This window comes from Osmerus mordax, chromosome 26, assembly GCF_038355195.1.
Source record: "Osmerus mordax isolate fOsmMor3 chromosome 26, fOsmMor3.pri, whole genome shotgun sequence".
Classification (NCBI taxonomy): domain Eukaryota; kingdom Metazoa; phylum Chordata; class Actinopteri; order Osmeriformes; family Osmeridae; genus Osmerus; species Osmerus mordax.
The window spans coordinates 7,647,026-7,665,141 of NC_090075.1; the positions used below are offsets into that span (position 1 = coordinate 7,647,026).

At 49.9% G+C, this 18,116-nt stretch overlaps 1 protein-coding gene across 3 annotated transcripts; it reads left to right on the forward strand.

Annotated features, from left to right (window-relative positions):
- Positions 1-534: 534 nt before the first annotated feature.
- Positions 535-18,075, forward strand: rubcn (rubicon autophagy regulator). 3 transcript variants are annotated; one of them, XM_067229662.1, is made up of 21 exons: positions 535-726; positions 2,631-2,784; positions 3,225-3,308; positions 4,101-4,260; positions 4,420-4,526; positions 4,832-5,036; positions 5,924-6,331; positions 7,269-7,364; positions 7,616-7,731; positions 8,014-8,218; positions 8,816-8,920; positions 9,547-9,621; positions 11,572-11,632; positions 11,903-12,035; positions 12,168-12,313; positions 12,747-12,811; positions 12,933-13,171; positions 13,360-13,421; positions 13,640-13,793; positions 13,954-14,047; positions 16,624-18,075. In XM_067229662.1, the coding sequence occupies exons 1-21, from the start codon at positions 689-691 to the stop codon at positions 16,767-16,769; spliced, it is 2,853 nt and encodes a 950-aa protein (XP_067085763.1). In that variant the 5' UTR covers positions 535-688; the 3' UTR covers positions 16,770-18,075. The 3 variants fall into 3 exon arrangements, with proteins under 3 accessions (XP_067085763.1, XP_067085764.1, XP_067085762.1); XM_067229663.1 differs by lacking the exon at positions 9,547-9,621 and having other exon boundaries at positions 16,624-18,074; XM_067229661.1 differs by lacking the exon at positions 16,624-18,075 and having other exon boundaries at positions 13,954-16,597.
- The last annotated feature ends 41 nt before the right edge of the window (positions 18,076-18,116 follow it).

The following is an 18,116-nucleotide window of genomic DNA, read 5'->3' on the forward strand; positions in this document are numbered from 1 at the left end:
TTCTGGAGGATACCCAATGGTCTTTGGTCTTGACTCAAGATTCCCCCTGTCCAGGTTGCAGGGCAGTGCAATAGGTCCTCTTTCCTCTTTTGCTCCTGCTTGTTTTATGTTTATATAATACTTGGGGAATACAATATGTTTGATATACACAGAAAGAATTTAATCAACTGTATTGTTTAATTTGCATCTTTGGCTCAACTTGCCCCTGGCCGAATGGCAGAATTGACTCCAATGTAACCATTTGGATTGTATTAGTCTCCACAGCTACAATGATGTACTTCCATATTAGATTTAGTACCTTACACTGTAGTTCATAGAGACCCCAACTTAATTATTACAGTATTTTTTTATTGACAGTACTTTATGCAAGATACGGTCAACTATCAAAGGAAATATACATCACAAAGTACATAGCTAGATGGCACCAGTCTCAAATCAACACAACCGGCAAGTTTGGCAACCCGGCCCGCCCCCAAATAGCCAAGTCATGCGGTTGTTGCTAGTCGCTGGATCCTCCCTCTGGATGGTGTTTTGACTTTCTTATCGGACACGCAGTGACAGCTCTGCTGACTAGGAAGAGTTGTACAATCGCCAGTCGTCGCCGGTGACTTGTCTTCAGTTGATGAAGACTCTTTTGGGGGGAAGCTGATACAGCAACCGTTTTCGGTTTCCCCCCTCATACGAGGACATGGAGATCACGGCAGAGGGAGAAGCCGATGAACGCAGGTAAGGATGCAGGGAACGGCTTGAGACTGGGTGGGATACTGCGAAGCTAATTAGCTATTAGCATATCTTCGTAGCCTCAAAACGATGACGCCCTAGCACACAACACCTGCAATTTATTACTTGTCATACTTCGAGCTTGCTAGCTAACCGTGCACTGCTTTTACTTTGTGTTTACGCTTTCTTTCAGCAATTTATCTAGCTAGTTTAGCATGTCGGTCTTGCAAACTGCGACGTGTGTTTGCTAACGCACAGTAGCTAGTGGCATTGGGTGCTACTCTATCTCTAAATGGATTAGACCAGCTAGCTTGTTAGCATAGCGAGCGTAGCAAGCAAATCAACGGATGTGTCAGGAAAACCAACGATGCCTGCTGTTCGAGTCAGTGTACCGGGTACTAGTACACTAGCTAGCTAGCACCAAGTAGTGATTTATAGCGTTTTTTATATAAAGTTGCACACCAGCAGTATCATAATTTAGTGCGAACAACTCATAGGATGTTGTCACACAAAGCTATTGCTACTGCTAGTCATCTAGTCTTCTCTCAATGCTTGTTTGAACAACCGGCTTCAACCTTCCTTAGCCGAACCCAAATAACGACACTCATTCCAGTGTGTCTATGAGGGAGAATGGAGCATCGGGAAAAATCTAATGGACATCCAAAAAACATTCTGCCTCGTTAGGCTAGCTACCTCACTGTTCGTAGCTTTCAGTATGTTTACAGTTGCTAACGGGTGGGATACTGAGCTGCTCTTTTTTTCCTGCATGGCTAGTTGCTTTAAAATATCAGTAGGCCTACATTATTTTGCTCAAAATTATAGACATCTGAAAACGCTTTTATGACTGATTACTCAAGTGGTTGTAAAATCACTCATAACTGATTACTCAAGCGGTTATAAAATCACAAACGTTTCCCTGTTAAGTTAACCTTTAACCTTTTCAACCTGTCTGAGCCCTGTGGAATGGCCCCCCTGGAATCCCTCCCTCCCTCTCAGACAGACAGACAGACAGACAGACAGACAGACAGACAGACAGACAGACAGACAGACAGACAGACAGACAGGACAGACAGACAGACAGACAGACAGACAGACAGACAGACAGACAGACAGACAGACAGACAGACAGACAGACAGACAGACAGAAAGATAGACAGACACACATACCACTCCACCTCATTCACACACAACACACTGAGGAGAATGTGCCTATCTCATGCCCTGGTCATTTTCTCATTTGTAATGTGATTTGATTAGACTGGTGACTCGGTAATGACCATGGGTGCTCCATTCGGACATTTAAAGAGCATGTGGTCATAAAGGTAACCTTGTTAACACCACAACGCCACCAATTTATGTCGCTGGTCTTACACTGTTTATCAATGAGCATCTCTTGGCTGCTATTAGATGGAATTAACGTTATCTCTATAGCGACCTGTACATGTGATATTTTAAAACGGTACCTCAATGTAATAAAACGGTCCCTCAATGTTTTACAGTTTCTGGTAATGTATGTCTATTTATGACTCACTTTGCTTTATGGCACTTGCAAGTGGGTCAGTGAGAGAGAAAGGGAGGAAAAGGAAAGAAAGTATGTGAGTTGGTTCAGTGTTTTAGTGTCAGCATTAAGTTTCAATTCACTGCTGACTTGAGGGGAAAAGGAGGAAGTTGTGGAGATGAGCCTGCACTAGTTGTTGGTCAAAAGAATGTTGGCTCAACTGGGTTGAGAATGAGATCGCCGCATCTAGTGGCTTTGTCCTTCAGAACGATAGTTTGACCATTGCGTTTGCTGCTTCCCCCCCCCCCCTCACTAACCGACATGTCAGACAGTCTCCTAATTATTTTATATAATCTAATTCACTCTCCTCCCTCGGCTCCTTTTCTCCCTCTGTCCCTCCCTCTTTCTCCAGGAGGGAACACTGGAAGCTGCTGTCCAGTCTGAAGACCACAGTGGAGGGCCTGGTGTCCAGCAACAACCCCAACGTGTGGTCTCGCTACGGGGGACTGCAGCGGCTGCACAAGGACATGAACAGCATCCTGAGCCACGGGCTCAAACACGAACAGGTCAGCAACGACACCCAGGGCCGAAAGGCACACTGGAGTCCGTCCCTGTTTAAAGAGACACAAAACAGACGTGTTCTGACACGCACGGACCAATATCAAACGGCCTCTATCGGCGAAATGCCTGCGTTCCAGAATGTTCCACCGTTCGTTGTGAGACAGGGTTCCTCCCCCCGTTGTTGCCCCCAAGTCACGCGGTCGTCAGGCCTTCGTGATTCATTACGCAGTGCCATCGCTTCTGTGTTAGTTACATAACGGTTATACAATCTCAAAATGAACCCACTGGCATACATTCTGAAGGCACTTGAAACCAGGTCGTGTCGAATAATGGTAAGGGGGAAGGTGAATGGTGGAACTACTGACACAAAGTGTGGCTTTTCTCACTCTGCTTGGTTGCTCAGGACAAAGCTTCAGTTATTTTAACCGTCGGTTTTGTGTTGCAGGTGTACTACAAGCAGAAGGACTACTGGCCGTTCGTTTGGTGTGTGCGTTACATCAGTCCGCACTTGGCCTCGCACGTGGAACAGGTACGGAACGTGACAGATCCTAATATAAGGGAAGTCGAAACATTACACAGTTGATACCTTTTTACAGCCTCGGCCTTATTCGTAGAGGTAAAGGAACATTCCCTCCTAGAAACCAGAATGTTCCATCCTCAATGAACAACAAGCGCGCAAACCCACATGCTCTCATGTTGACAAAAGAGAATTCCACGCACACAGTCAATCAGTAACAGCCTCGTTGTTGTTGGCACAGCAACACCTCTTTCTCACATGCTGCTGTTGTGATGGTCAGTGCGACCTTTACCCCTTGACCTGCTTCATGTCCTGTGGATGGGATCTCATAAGACTGAGGTGTCGTCCTCGCAGTCATCTCAGTTACCAGAGCCAACCTCCTGTTATTGAATGACTGGAGGTGGTTCCAAGATTGCTGCTGCTCAGCAGTCGTGAATGGATTGATTTGTGTTTGACCTGGTTGTCTTTTCCTACCTCTCTTTACTCCTTGCTCTCTTTCTCTCTCTCTCTCTCTCTCTCTCTCTCTCTCTCTCTACCTCTACCTCTACCTCTACCCTCTCTCTCTCTCTCTCTCTCTCTCTCTCTCTCTCTCTCTCTCTCTCTCTCTCTCTCTCTCTCTCTCTCTCTCTCTCTCTCTCTCTCTCTCTCTCTCTCTACCTCTCTCTTTACTCCTTGCTCTCTTTCTCTCTCTACCTCTCTCTTTACTCCTTGCGCTCTCTCTTTACTGCTCACTGCCTCTACCTCTCTCCTTCTCTCCCTACTCTCTCTCTACCCCTCTCTCCCTCCCCACCTCCGTGGCTGTAGTTCAGTAAGCTGGAGCCGGTGCTGAGCAGTGGGATGCGGAGTGCAGGGGAGAGCTACAAGGCCGAGCGCTGGCTGCTCCACAGCCTCCAGGTCCACCTGCTGTCGGCCCAGCTCCGGCCCCTCCTCAGACACCAGGGGCACACGCGCAAGTACTACAACGGTGAGTGAGTGATAGATAACCCCCACACACACACCTCTCTCTCTTTTCCCATGGCTTTCAAGTTTATGGATTGGGTCATGTTTTTCTTTTTTTTTCCTTTTGTTTACCGTTTACTGTTTCTCCTGACTTCCCTGATCCTTATCTCTGTCCCTGCCTCAGAGGAGGCCTTTCTCCTGAGCGAGCCCCACGTGACGGCCATGTTCCAGTGTCTGGAGGCGGTGGAGCAGAACAACCCCAGGCTGCTGGCCCTCATCGACACAGCCAGGGTGAGAACTTCTAGAAACTTCCAGAGATTCTGACAGCCAAGCCTGGGAGTGTGTGTGTGTGTGTTTTGTGTGTGTGTTTGTGTGTGTCCGGCAAACATTTACAAGCGATGAAGATGTTGTTCTTGACGTTCTCGTAGGTTAAGTACTAGTCATCTGTTTTTGCTGCGTGTTGCGTAATGTTGAGTGAGACAAATTTAGGAATTGTGCCCCACTAGACCAGGTTCTGTAGAACCTCCCTTCAACACCCATAAACACACACCCAAGTAAACTAACCGAGCCCCACCCTCTTTCCCTTTCATTCCCAGCTCTCTCCTCTGAAGGGCCTGATGAAGACCCAGAGTCTGTGTGTCTTACCGGGGGCCGGGGGGGCCGGGAGGACGAGCGACGGCCCCCAGCAAGGAGAGCTCAGCCGCAGGTTCACCGCCTCTCAGTTCTCCCTCCGCGAGGGACCCTCCGCCACCAGCACCCCCACCAGCACCACAGCCTCATTACAGAACACCATTAACACAGGTCAGCGGGGGCACGATGGATGGATAGGTGGATGGATGAATGGATATATTAATGGTTAGGTGGGTAGGTGGATGAGTGGATAGATGGTTTGGTGGATAGATGGTTTGGTGGATAGGTGGATGGATGGATAGGTGGATGGATAGCAGGATGGATGGATAGATGGATGGATGGGTGGATGGATAGGTGGATGGATGAATGGATATATTAATGGTTAGGTGGGTAGGTGGATGAGTGGATAGATGGTTTGGTGGATAGGTGGATGGATAGGTAAATGTATGGATAGCAGGATGGATGGATAGATGGATGGTTAGGTGGATGGATGGATGGAAGAGGCCGAGGGTTATTTGAGAGGCGTGGATAGTGAAAGAGAATAGAATGGGAACAAGAAGAGCTGAGTTAAATACAGGGAGAACAGACTAGCTGGAGGTGAAGAGCAGGATTTCCTGGTAGCTGAGCAGGGTTTAGGAGAAATGAAGAGAAATTGGACCGGTGCTCGCTTAATAAGATAATGATTTTGGCGTTAAGAAGACTGGGAATGCCTACTTGCATGAATTCACCTTAGTCTGCTTGTGAATGTATGTCTGACTGACTGCACACAAGCCTGATTGTGCGAGCACATGACAGTTTGCGGAAGAGTACGTCGAAGAATTCTCTACAACAGGCTCGTCTGTCAGTGTTTCCTAAAGGGACACGCAAGCAGGAATGCTAGCGAATTAGAACATCGAAAATATGAAAGAAAAGAATTACGGAAATGCAGCGCTGCTCTCTTGCGTTGCGTCTGCACTGTAAGTCTGGTCCTCTCGGTTTCAGGAACCATTTCTTGGTTTTTCTCATTTCTCATTTCTCTCTTTTTTTTGTAACCTTTTACCTCTTGTTTTGTCTTCCAGACTCCAGCGCCCCGGGTGCCCCCTGGCTGTGCGTGTCCGGGACAGGGGAGTCTGAGCGTGGCGTGACCCCCCCTCCCGTCCCCCCGGCCGTCCCTCGTATCGCCCTGATCGAGCCCGCCTCCCCCGCCGCCCCCCCGCCGGACGCCGGCGAGGCGGACTACGACGACGGGCCCGAGTACCTGGCCATCGGTAACCTGGGGCAGCGCCGCCGCCGCCGCGACTCCCGCTGCTCCGCCACGGCCAGCGAGCCCGAAGAGGCCCCGCCCCCGGGGCCGAGTTCCCTGGCGGGGGCCCCGCCCCCTCTCCGACGCTCCTCCTTCTCGGTGGGGCAGAAGGGACCCGACCGGGGGGGCAAGGGGCACGTCCGCTCGGTGTCGGACACGGGACTCGGTCAGAAACACAGACATGGTGGGTGACTGCGTCTGGGTGGGTGTTTTACTCTAGGTAAGCGCGTGCGCGGCAAGTGTGTGTGTGTGTGTGTAGTGGCGTTTGTGTGCGCAACACAACCACTGCAGGCGAGCGCTGCCAGCACGTTTCCCTGGGAAGGGCGGCGCGATGGCAAAGCGCGGCGCGGCGCCGAGATGGCGTGCGGCGGAACGGCGCGACGAGGTCGGCCCCACATCCCGCCTCCCTAAAGATGCGAAGTTTCCTGCTTCGCTCGGATGTTCAACTTTTGCTTCTGATCGGTGCACCCATCTTTAGTCTCTGTCAACACTTTAACTGCAAACCTCTCTCTCTCTCCTGTCTTTCGCCTCTCTTTCTTTCTCCTTCCGTCTTTGCGTGAAGGAGGTGGCCAAAGGAAAATCACCATAATAATAGAGGACCCTATAGCAGGTTGGCGGCGCAGACAGTACCGTCCATTGCCCTCCATTTCTCATTCCCACCCAACCCTCCCCTCCCTTGCCTGAGCATGATTATATTTCCTGACTCATCTCTGGCCTCGCTGTCCTAGTTCCTGGTTCCTCATTTGTGCTCCCCGCTTCTTGATTTCATTCTGCTGCTTTTATGTTGTTGTTGTTGTTGTTTTTAGTCGGCTTCGGGTCGAACCAAGGCCGTGAGCCCTAAGCCCCCACCAGGACTTCAGTGTCTCGATGTGTATGCAGGCCACTTGTATCCAATCCCTGCATGCTGTTTCCGTTACATCGTTGTTGTGTTCACTCAAAGCATCAGAAATAAAATCGTTGACCTCAGGTTACCTTCGACCTTGCCCATTGATTAAGTGATGCTTCATCAACATGTTCTGTTTTGTTCATTAGCAAAAATGAGGGGGGGTAATTCAGAGCATGTCTGAAGCTTGACTCACCGGGGTTGTGTGTTATTTGAACTTTGCTCCTCTGTGTTATAGAGTCGACTGAAGTGGACTCGTGTGTTCAGGGCTACGGTCCCTTCTCCCCGCAGAGCAGTGACGCCAGCACTGCCAGCTCCCTCTACATGGAGTCCAGTGAGTACCCTTGATGACACCTTCCGCGATCCACCCCGACCACACCCGTACTTATGCCGTCCATACATTGTCATTCCAGGAAGTGATGTCACAATATAAAGCCAGAATTTATTATTGTGCTCTATTTTGGGCATGGTTACTCCGAAAGGAAGTGTTGCTGTGGTGTCCATTTTTTTTTCTACTGTCACCCTAGCTAGAAGTATGGCAGGTTTTTTGTGTGTTTCATATGTGTGTGTGCCTCGTCGGTTCAGATGGCTCTCAGTACGGCAGCATTCCAGACGGTATGTTCCGGAAGCCTTCCGAAGGCCAAAGCCTCATCAGCTACCTGTCAGAGCAGGACTTTGGCAGCTGTGCTGACCTGGAGAAGGTATGTGAATGAAATGATATGCTTATATTACAGTAAACCCTGAAATGACCCTACTGGTTTATTGTTGATAAAAAAACATAGATTAGAAAGACAAGATATGGTGGGGCTTCTTGTTAGGTTGAAAGTTTGACAGGTTCCTAACGAAATACTCCAAACAAAGCCAAACTCCATCACAAGCACCAAGGACTTCACATGTCCTCATTCTGAACACAAGGAAGGCAATATTGAACTCGAAACTCAAACGCGACCCCTTTTGCTGTCGGCCCGGTCCGGCCTCCCCAGGAGAACGCCCACTTCAGCATCTCCGAGTCCCTGATCGCCGCCATCGAGCTGATGAAGTGCAACCTGCGCCGGCGGGCGGAGGAGGGCGCCGGCGAGGAGGAGGGCGACAGCGACAGCGAGATCCAGCTGCTCAAGCAGAAGATCCGCCTGCGCCGGCAGCAGCTCCGCCACCGGCCCGCGTCGTCCAGCACGGCGTCGCAGCACCGTGAGTGGCGCGCCGTTTTTCCCTCACACACGCGCGCACACCACGTCCATGCTGTCACGCACACACACACACACACTGTGGATGCACAGTTATGGTGAGCTGTGAACTTTAAAATGAAGAAGAAGAAAAACAACGACAAACACTACAGACAGGCAAGAACAACTTTGGGAATTTAGTGAGCAGGGCCCGTTGGCTGAAAATGCGAGTGCAGTTCCATGGCTCTATTGTCTATCGCAGCTCACCATGGCTGCAAACGCATTTTTTTTAATCTAGATTTATTTGTAAGCCGCTCATCCAAACAATATCACCTGCTTTCACTGCACGTCCTCGAGCAAGACCTGCCGATTGTCGACTTTATACACCGCCCGCTTCTTGAGATAATCGAGTCGCAGACATTCCTGCCTTTCCAGTTACAGCAGATGGGAATCTACAGTATATGGTTATCATTCAAACTGGTCCTGTTTGTGTCTCTCCCTCTATCTCTCTTACTCTATCTCGATCTTTCTCTCTGTGTCTCTGTCTCTCTCTTTGTGTTTGTCTCTCTCTCTTTGTCTCTCTCTTTGTGTTTGTCTCTGTCTCTCTCTCTCTCTCTGTCAGTGTTCCACTCGACAGACAGCGGAGGATCCAGGAGGAGCTCCCAGGACTCCCTGCACACGTCCGACTCGGGCTCTGTGGAGGAGGTGGTTGAGTGCGAGCTGAAAGGTAGATGCCAGGGAGCAGGGTCCTGTCCATCAGGGGCGAGGGGCTCGATTGTGCTTCATTGTCATCAACGCCATTCCCGTTCACCTCATTCCGTCGAGCTGGAAACATTTCACCGTTTTCCAATGCGCTGTAGACAGGTGTAGCCAGGTCAAGGATACATTTTATGAGTTACGATAACGGCGTATGAAAGATTAACTCCTTTGGCGCTGGGATTTATGACATTGAGACTTTGGAAGGGTATTGTTTGATTTAAGCTTTTATAATTTTTCATTTCTACGCACACAGTCGTAGATGTGAGGCATTTAGCCCTGAAGGACAAAGAGAGATGGACACAGTATACAATGTTGTTTCCAGTCGCTAACTTGTGGTAACATCCAACAGTTGCTCTTATAGGTTGAACAAGTGACACAAACAAACACATCAAAAAACGCGGTGCATAACTTACAGCATGGGGGCGGGTGTGTTTGCCTAGTTTTTCCTGTGTGTCTTTGAATATTTATATTGACTGTGGAACTGCCCATTCGTGGGTTTAAATTGTACACATTATTGTCCATGTTTTGTATTTGTACCCATGCGTGTGTTTGTGTCTGGTGGCGGCCATGCTGAGTGTAGTTTCTGTCTCTCAGATGGCAGTGAGGGCCAGACCCTGATGGCGGTGTCTCAGAGTGGCCTTTCCCTGTCACTCGCCTCGCTCTTTTCAGGTATCTGCCAAGGGTAGGGGGGGCTGGAGGCCTAGGGAGACTGGGTTAGGGTGGCTGGAGGCCTAGGGAGACTGGGTAAGGGTGGCTGGAGGCCTAGGGAGACTGGGTTAGGGTGGCTGGAGGCCTCAGGAGACTGGGTAAGGGGGGCTGGAGGCCTAGGGAGACTGGGTTAGGGTGGCTGGAGGCCTAGGGAGACTGGGTAAGGGTGGCTGGAGGCCTAGGGAGACTGGGTAAGGGTGGCTGGAGGCCTAGGGAGACTGGGTAAGGGTGGCTGGAGGCCTAGGGAGACTGGGTAAGGGTGGCTGGAAGCCTAGGGAGACTGGGTAAGGGTGGCTGGAGGCCTAGGGAGACTGGGTAAGGGTGGCTGGAGGCCTAGGGAGACTGGGTAAGGGGGGCTGGAGGCCTAGGGAGACTGGGTAAGGGTGGCTGGAAGCCTAGGGAGACAGGGTAAGGGTGGCTGGAGGCCTAGGGAGACTGGGTTAGGGTGGCTGGAGACTAGGGAGGCAGGGTAAGTGGGGCTAGAGGCCCACGGAGACAGGGTAAGTGGGGTTAGAGATTAGGGAATCAGGGTATGTGGGGCTAGAGGCTAGGTAGATCCAGTAGGGGGGCTAGAGGCATATGGCGGCTTGGCTAAAGGCATAGATGTGGCGGCTAATAATATGGTGGGCTATGCAGGACAAATGTTGGCTGGATTCCAAACCAAGAACTTAGTTAATTATCTTTGGTGACTTTGGCTGTAATAAAGTGATTTACATAATTAGTATTAGGATAATTGCAGGCTTAGACTAATGTAGGTTATGGTTTTTGAGACATGACCTCTTAACTGAATCTCAGGTTAGCTAGGTTTCTGTATCAGTTTTGTTTCAAGTTTGACATAGCTTATTAGACTGTGGGGGAGTCATTGAATTGAATAGGACCAGAAGAGACAGTGTTCAGTTTGGAAACCAGCCAGTGGCATTCCTCAACCATCTTGTGTGCTTGCCTTTGTCGGTGCTTGTTGCTCGTTACGGCTCCAGGGTTTAGTGACACTGCGGGGGAATGGGTGTGTGTGTGTGTGTGGTGCATGTGCAGACCAGTTCCGCTGGCCGCCGTAGATGGTTGACGTGCAGCAAATGTGCGTCACGATCCTTCAGGTCTTCACGCTCGCCTCGCTCATTCATCCACACATCCATCCACGCCCTCAGTCTCATTTTCTTCCATACGCATTACGATAGACTCGTCTTTTTAGAATGCTTCAGACTGTATGGCTCTTACAGTCACTTATTAGTCCCCTCTTCTCACGAATGATACATTTACGATGCGCTTCGCAGCAGGAACGGTGACAGTCTGGCTTGTAGTACTTCTTTAGTTTCCACACTTAAGCATCAGATCTTGCGTGTGTGCAGTGAACTGCGGTGCAGTGACCAGCGAATCGAATGAAGACGGTGAACGAGACAACCCGATTTCTTTCCCCATCAATAAGATCATTATTCCAGCGTCTGTAAGAGCAGTTGCTGATGAGGAGTTTCGAAACAAAGGGCACCTTGTTGAGTGCCTTAGTTCTGCACCGACTCATTTCGTTTATCCGTTTATCTGTATCTGTTTGGCGTATGCCTAGTTTTGGCTGCACGTGGAATTTGCGCCCAAATGAAACACAGATAAGCTGGAAACGGTTATGCAGAAACATGTTGCTCGTACTCACTTGTGTTTAAGATCTCCCCAGACTCTGCCACACAGTACTTTCTGATGCCTTTGTGTGTTTACTCTGAAGTCCACTGAACTAGCTGGCCTTCAAACATTCAAACGTAGCTGTGTCTGCATGTTTAGCCTTTGGGGGACGAAATAAATATCCGCTTATGTTTTCAAACTGTTTAGTTGCTGCATATCTGGCTTCTCAACTCTTAGCCTAATCTCCTTCCTCTCATACTACATGTTCTCTATTTTAAATTTTTGTATTCTTCCTTTCCTCAGACGCGGACATCAAACGGAGCGTCACCTCCAGCGGTCGTTCGTTCCTTAGCTCGGAGTCCATGTGAGTGTCACTTCCTGTCTCCCCCTCCCAACTTCCTTTCCATACAGAACCGGTGTTGCATTTTAAGTACATACAAGCGTACACCCAAACAGTAGCTACGTAACACATCTGGTTATCTTTTTGTACTCGGAGGGGGGACGACGGGGGGGGGGCGACGGAAGGGACCCAGGGAGGAGCAATTCAGTGAGGGATTCCTCGATCCGTCTCAAGCGTTTTCCTTCTTCCTCCATGCCTCCACCCCTGCCCTTGTCTCCCTCCCTCCCTCCTCAGCTCCCCCTCCTTCCTCCAGTCCAACTCTGCTGAGTCGGTGGCCATGGGCCTGCTCAGGCAGTTTGAGGGCATGCAGCTGCCCGCCGCCTCGGAGCTCGACTGGCTGGTTCCAGAACACGACGCCCCTCAGAAGGTTGGCGGCGCGCTCACGCATTCACACGATGAAAGAGAGAGCGAAAGACAGAGAAAGGAGAAAAGACAGGGAACTACACACACACAACGCGCGCAGAAACACGCGCAGTGAAACATGCCGTCTTTCCCATAGCTCCTGCCCATCCCCGACTCCCTGCCCATCTCCCCGGACGACGGCGAGCACGCCGATATCTACAAGCTGCGGATCCGGGTGCGAGGCAACCTGGAGTGGGCCCCGCCGCGACCGCAGATCATCTTCAACATCCACCCTGCCCCCAAGTGAGTGGGCAGCACGCTGCTCGGACCCTAGATGAGGATCACCGAGCCAGGCCGCACGCTGCGTGGCTCTCATTTCATTTTATCGATTGGAATTTATCCAGGGAGTCAGGTGGCTGAGCGGTTAGGGAAGCAGGCTAGTAATCTGAAGGTTGCCGGTTCGATTCCTGGCCGTGCCAAATGACGTTGTGTCCTTGGGCAAGGCACTTCACCCTACTTGCCTCGGGGGGGGAATGTCCCTGTACTTACTGTAAGTCGCTCTGGATAAGAGCGTCTTCTAAATGTAAATGTATCTATTGAAGTTCAAGTCCTCTGTGAACTACCTATTTGTCTATGTTCTGTTCCTAACCATCCTCTATTTCTGACGTGTCTCCATTTCTTATGTCGCTCTGTCTGTCTTTCCAACTGTCCCGTCTCCATTTCCGATCCGTCTCAGGAGGAAGATCATCATCGCCAAGCAGAACTACCGCTGCGCTGGCTGTGGTATCCGCATAGACCCAGGTAAACCTACAAACCAACCACACCCGAAACGCCACTCTTACTCCCCCCCCCCCCCCCCCCCCCCACCTTGATTACCTACCATGGTGGCCATTTTGTGCCGGTTTCCCCCACACCACCCCAGACTACATCAAGCGCCTGCGCTACTGCGAGTACCTGGGCCGCTACTTCTGCCAGTGCTGCCACGAGAACGCCCAGACGGTGGTGCCGGGACGCGTCCTCCGAAAGTGGGACTTCAGCAAATACTACGTCAGCAACTTTGCCCGGGACCTGCTGGGCAAGATCGCAGGGGACCCCCTGTTCAACCCCAACGACATCAACAACAGCCTCTACAAGAAGACCAAGGCTCTGGAGACAGTCAGGGTGAGTGCGATTAAGAGGGGGCCCCACCAGCGATGGTTGCTGGTGGGGGTGCCTTGAAACACAGTGGCATTTTCTTATCTTACTTGGTGATTGCCAGGCAAACCGAAGTGTAAAAAAACAACATTTTTTTTCGAAAGATTGTTTGTCTTTGCGGTGTTCGAACACACAGCTATTTTGCCTTTTTATAGGTCTTGAGAGTCCAACTCTTCCACATGAAAAACCTCTTCAAGACGTGTCGCCTCGCTAAAGAGTAAGAAATGTGGACTTTGTGCCGTGTGTGCATGCATGCGTGATCATCAATGGCATTGTTGGCACGAGAAGGTCACAGCACGACCTTACGCCCTGCGTAAATCCGCGTGTCTTCCGCATCGCGGAATGTTTACCACACGGATACTGCTCGTCAGACCAATGCTTATGGTAATAGACGCAGTTCCCCAAGTGCATGCTGGTGTGTTTGTTGTCCCGCAGCGTGCGGGACCAGTTCGACAGCCTCCCGGGTCACCTGACGGAGGACCTGCATCTCTTCTCCCTCAACGACCTCGGCAGCGTGCGCAGCGGAGAACTGGCTCCCCGTCTGCGAGAGCTGCTCAAACTGGGTTCCGCTCACGTAGCCGGCTGTGTGGTGAGCGAGAACTACGTCGTTCGATCATTGAAACATGCGTTTTCCCTCACTAACGGGCATGTTGGTGTTAGTGGGTTCCGTTTTATTGTAAAGTGTCGAACGGGGGTGTGTGTGGGAGGTGACGTAACGCTAAACTCTTCGTCTCCTCTTCGTTCTCTAGTTGTGCCAGGCCAAAGGCTTCGTCTGTGAGTTCTGCAACAACGACAAAGACATCATCTTCCCCTTCGAGCTGAATAAGTGCCAGCGCTGCGAAGGTGAGCCCCCCCTTGTGGCCGGAGGGATATGCGGCCTGCGCCCCTCCTCCTCCCCTGCCCCTTCCTGGAGAAACTGGAAGTTCCCCAGACCCCGTAGGCTCGCGAGGGCCTTGTCCCAGGACAGGAGAGAGGGAGAGGGGGGGGAGCTGGACGAGATCAGCGGCGGGGACCAGGGAACGGGCTCGGGAGTCGAGGAGGAGGGAGGAGAAGTCGGGGAGGGACGCGCGGGGGGAGCGGGGAAGAAGGAGGCTGAGGGAGCGGGAGAGCAAAAGAAAGGGGGGAGGGAGACGTTGTTCAAAGCTTTCAGTCGCGGCGGACTAGCCACGGCCTTCTCTCGCAGTAAGGGAACGGAGGGCGAGACGGAGGTGAAGGCGGGAGCGCGGGCAGCCGAACGTGAGGAGGTGGAGGGTGACGAAGGGGAGGGGAGCGGAGACGTACGGAAAGAGACGAGCAGCTTATTCGAGGTCCTCAACATTTCAAAACTGACCAAGAAATTCCGCACAGCGCGGAGAGCCGATATGCTAGCGGGCGTCAAAGACAACAAGGAGCAGGGAGAGCATGAACAGAGAGATGAAGGTGGAGGAGAAGAGAAAGGGAAGGGAGAGAGAAGTGTCCCACGGGTCGGTACGCCAGCGGAGGCTTTCTCTGAGGGAGAACGGGAGTGTGGAGGTAAGAGCGGGATAGACGTGGAAGGAGGGGGTCGAGAATCTGAGGACGAGTCATCGAAGAAACACCGGGAGACTAAAAGCAACGAGGAAGAGGTGGACCGTGAGGATAATGTCCTGGTGGAAAAGGAGGGAAGCGAAGGGAAAGAGAGGAGCGTGAGGGAAAGACGGGGCGAGGCGGGCGGAGCCAAGACAGGGAGGTTCTTGGATCTGAAGATGTTAAAGCCCCCCAGATTATCCAACATTTTCTCAAGAGACACCGGAAAGAATGGGGAACAGGATGCCAGTGGAGAGAGTGATGGAGTGGACGACAGACACGCCAAAGACACAGACGCTGCATTCAACTGGAGGTCTCGCAAAACGCGCAAAGCCAGGAGAGTCACCAAAGTCAGGAAAGGGAAGAAGGGAGGCGAGGAACACCAGGATGAGAAAGAGGGGTGTGCAAAAGCAGAGGCAGAGGGACAATGAGCAAGAAATTGTTCGACTTTTTTAACAAAAGAAAAAGAGGTCAGGAAGAAGGGAAAAAAAAGAGGTCAGGAAGAAAAAGAAAAAAAAACCTGAGGAGGGAATGGTGAACCATACGAACGTTTATCCACTTTTTCTTTTTTATCATCTTTGAAATTCTTCCCATTTCTTCTTGTTCTGCAGTCGAGTTCTCTCTCCCTTTCCTCTGTTCCTGGCACTTCTGTGTGGTGGTTGTTTGGAATCTTTTTGGAAGTCGTTTTTTCTGCCAGTGGGTGACCCGACTGTGGAAGTGAGACTAGTTTAATAGAAACGTAACCCTTACGCTTGCGCTCCTCTACTTGATGTGAATGGGTGACTTCCTGGTGGTGGGGACTTGTCTAAGCATGGCTTATCGTTCGGCGCTTGGCCGTAGTCGGTTGTCTAGGCAGTTGATTTGTTGTTTGTAGCCCAAACATGGGTGTAGTCGGATACACCTATTTGCTTTGTCTCCTCTTACACATGGAGCAGAGCTGGTCTCTGTCCTCGACAAACCTCTCGCTGTTTCGGAGGTGAACTCCCTGAGCTTGCTGGAAATCTAGTCTGGTTTATGGGGGATGCCAAAGTTCATTGCTGGCAGTGTTCAGTATTCAGTCAGATCCTGAATTATTAGTGAGATAAGCCATACATGTATGAGTTATATGGTTTGCTATTGCTGCCTCTCCTGTTAAATATGTAATATTTTTGTGAGTTATTTATGTAGATCTATATATTTTTGTGACTGCGACTGAATCTAAGATAAGCCGTTGTTTTTGTATTGTCATCCATCAGAATGAGGGATGCCTATCTTTACAAATAGTTTGTGTCTTTGAGAAATAAACATGTTGATGAATTTCAGTCGCTTTGTCCTTTCATTAATCAGAGCATTTCATTCGGAATCCAGTTGAAATATCCAAAACGGTGGCTTAGCTGAAACCTCCATAAGCACTTTCTAAAGGGTTGGGCGTTCGTGCAAGTCGTGTTGAAACGGGTATGGTGTAGACTGGTGGAGCCTGCCGTTGTCAGGTGCCGAGGTTCTGCAACTTCTCCTGCCTTTTGCTTCACTGACTTACTCCTCCTCTTTTTATATCCATTTACACCCCTCCCCTTTATCTCTTGGATGACGATTGGCTCTTCTGTTGTGACATCAGTGCACCTCTGCCTAGAGCTCGGAGTATTCTTGTCAAACTGGTTTGCATTGTATAGGCGTCGGTAAGGGGAGACCATGGAAACCTCCCACAGGCACATCCGTTTGATGTCCATATTTGTCTTTGTTCCTCTCCCGTACAACATGTCGAACGCAGCCGGCGTCCCCCACGGTCCGATCCAGCCCTGTTCATTTGTAAAACTTTGCATTGACCACCTGGTCCATTTGCATTCCCCGTTGATGGGCTTGTTCTCTTCTCTTTTTTATTTTTTTTCTTCTTCCAGAGTGCAAAGCATGCTTCCACCGCAACTGCTTCAAGGGGGTTAAGGAGTGCCCGCGATGCCAGCGTCTGGCGGAGAGGAGAGAGAGGATGGCGCGGAAGAATATGGAGGAGCAGGAGGACAAGGAGGAGGACGAGGGCGGCGGCTGAAGGGAACCGCTGATGAGGGAGGGGAGGAGGAGGAAAACCAATAGAGCACAAAGCGACAATGATTGTAGTGACCGACCATGCCCTTCTTTCTTCCTGCTCCTTCTCATCCCTCTTTCCCCCCCCCCCCCCCTCCATCTTTCTACTGCTCTCGTTCTCCCCCAAAAGTACAGCTTCCGGGAACGACTCTGTTATGGATTTGATTGGCCACACTAGCTTCGCAAAATTTTTTTTAAATACATCTCTCGGCCTAAACTTTAAATATAGGGTGATTGTGTGGGTTGCTGCTCTAACCAAGTGCAAATATGTCATGATCCTGTCATTCAAGTCAAGATTTTGCCATTTTAAACATGTAGAATAATTTCAAAGTATTTAAGGAATCTATGTGTTCTAAGGCTCTCTCCTATTTTATGCTATTTTAGATAGGCCTACTTGCCTCTTGGTCAGCTACTGAACATTGCAAAGAGAAAAGGAGTTTATCTAACTGGACATTATTAGGAGACTTTCAGGCAGTGTTGCTGATATATTTTAAGATTAGACAATGAAGGCGCCATATTTGTGCTGCTTTGTTTGTGTTTGAGGGAATGTTTTTGTTTGTACGTGAGGTTTTGAGCACTTAAAATATTATGGGTGTGCAATGGAGAGAGTGTGTGTGTGTGTGTGTGGGTGCGGGCCTCTGCAACTGCTGTCAATGTATTTCTTAGCAAGCATTTTGCACCAGCCTAAGAAGGCACTTAATATTTCCCTTTTTCTCGTTGTGTGCGTATGTGACATGCGAGAGCATCTTTATAGATTTATTTTATTTGATTGCACTGACTCGTCTGTGTTTGGGGAGGTATCTTAGCTTTATTTACCAATGGAGTTCGCCTGACACAGGTGTCAGCCATTTTTCAGTTTTGGTTCTGAAGTCGGTTTTAGCTGAGGTTCAGTCTCAATACACCTCAATGGTATATGTTATACCATGGAATACGGAATACGTTCTGTTCTTTGTGGATCTGTTAACAGTCTATCAGTGACTGGAGTTGTGTGACAGACTTGATTTTAACAAGGCTGCTTTAAAGAAAAACACTGTATTGTGATTATTCAAATTTTTGTCCTGAATTAAGTTTCTTTACTTGACTTGTTCAAGGCCTCCCCAGCCCAGTGAACTATTATTAGTTATTAACTTCTTTTTTATGTGGAGGTGTGAGGAGGTTGAAGTGCACTACTGAAAAAAATGTATATTACAATAAAAAATGTTAAATTGTTATATAATTATGATGACAATAAAAGACTGGTCAGACTGTTAACCGTTGGTGATTTTTATTGAATTGTATTCGACAGAGCAAATGTTTAGTAGTAAGTTAGCAG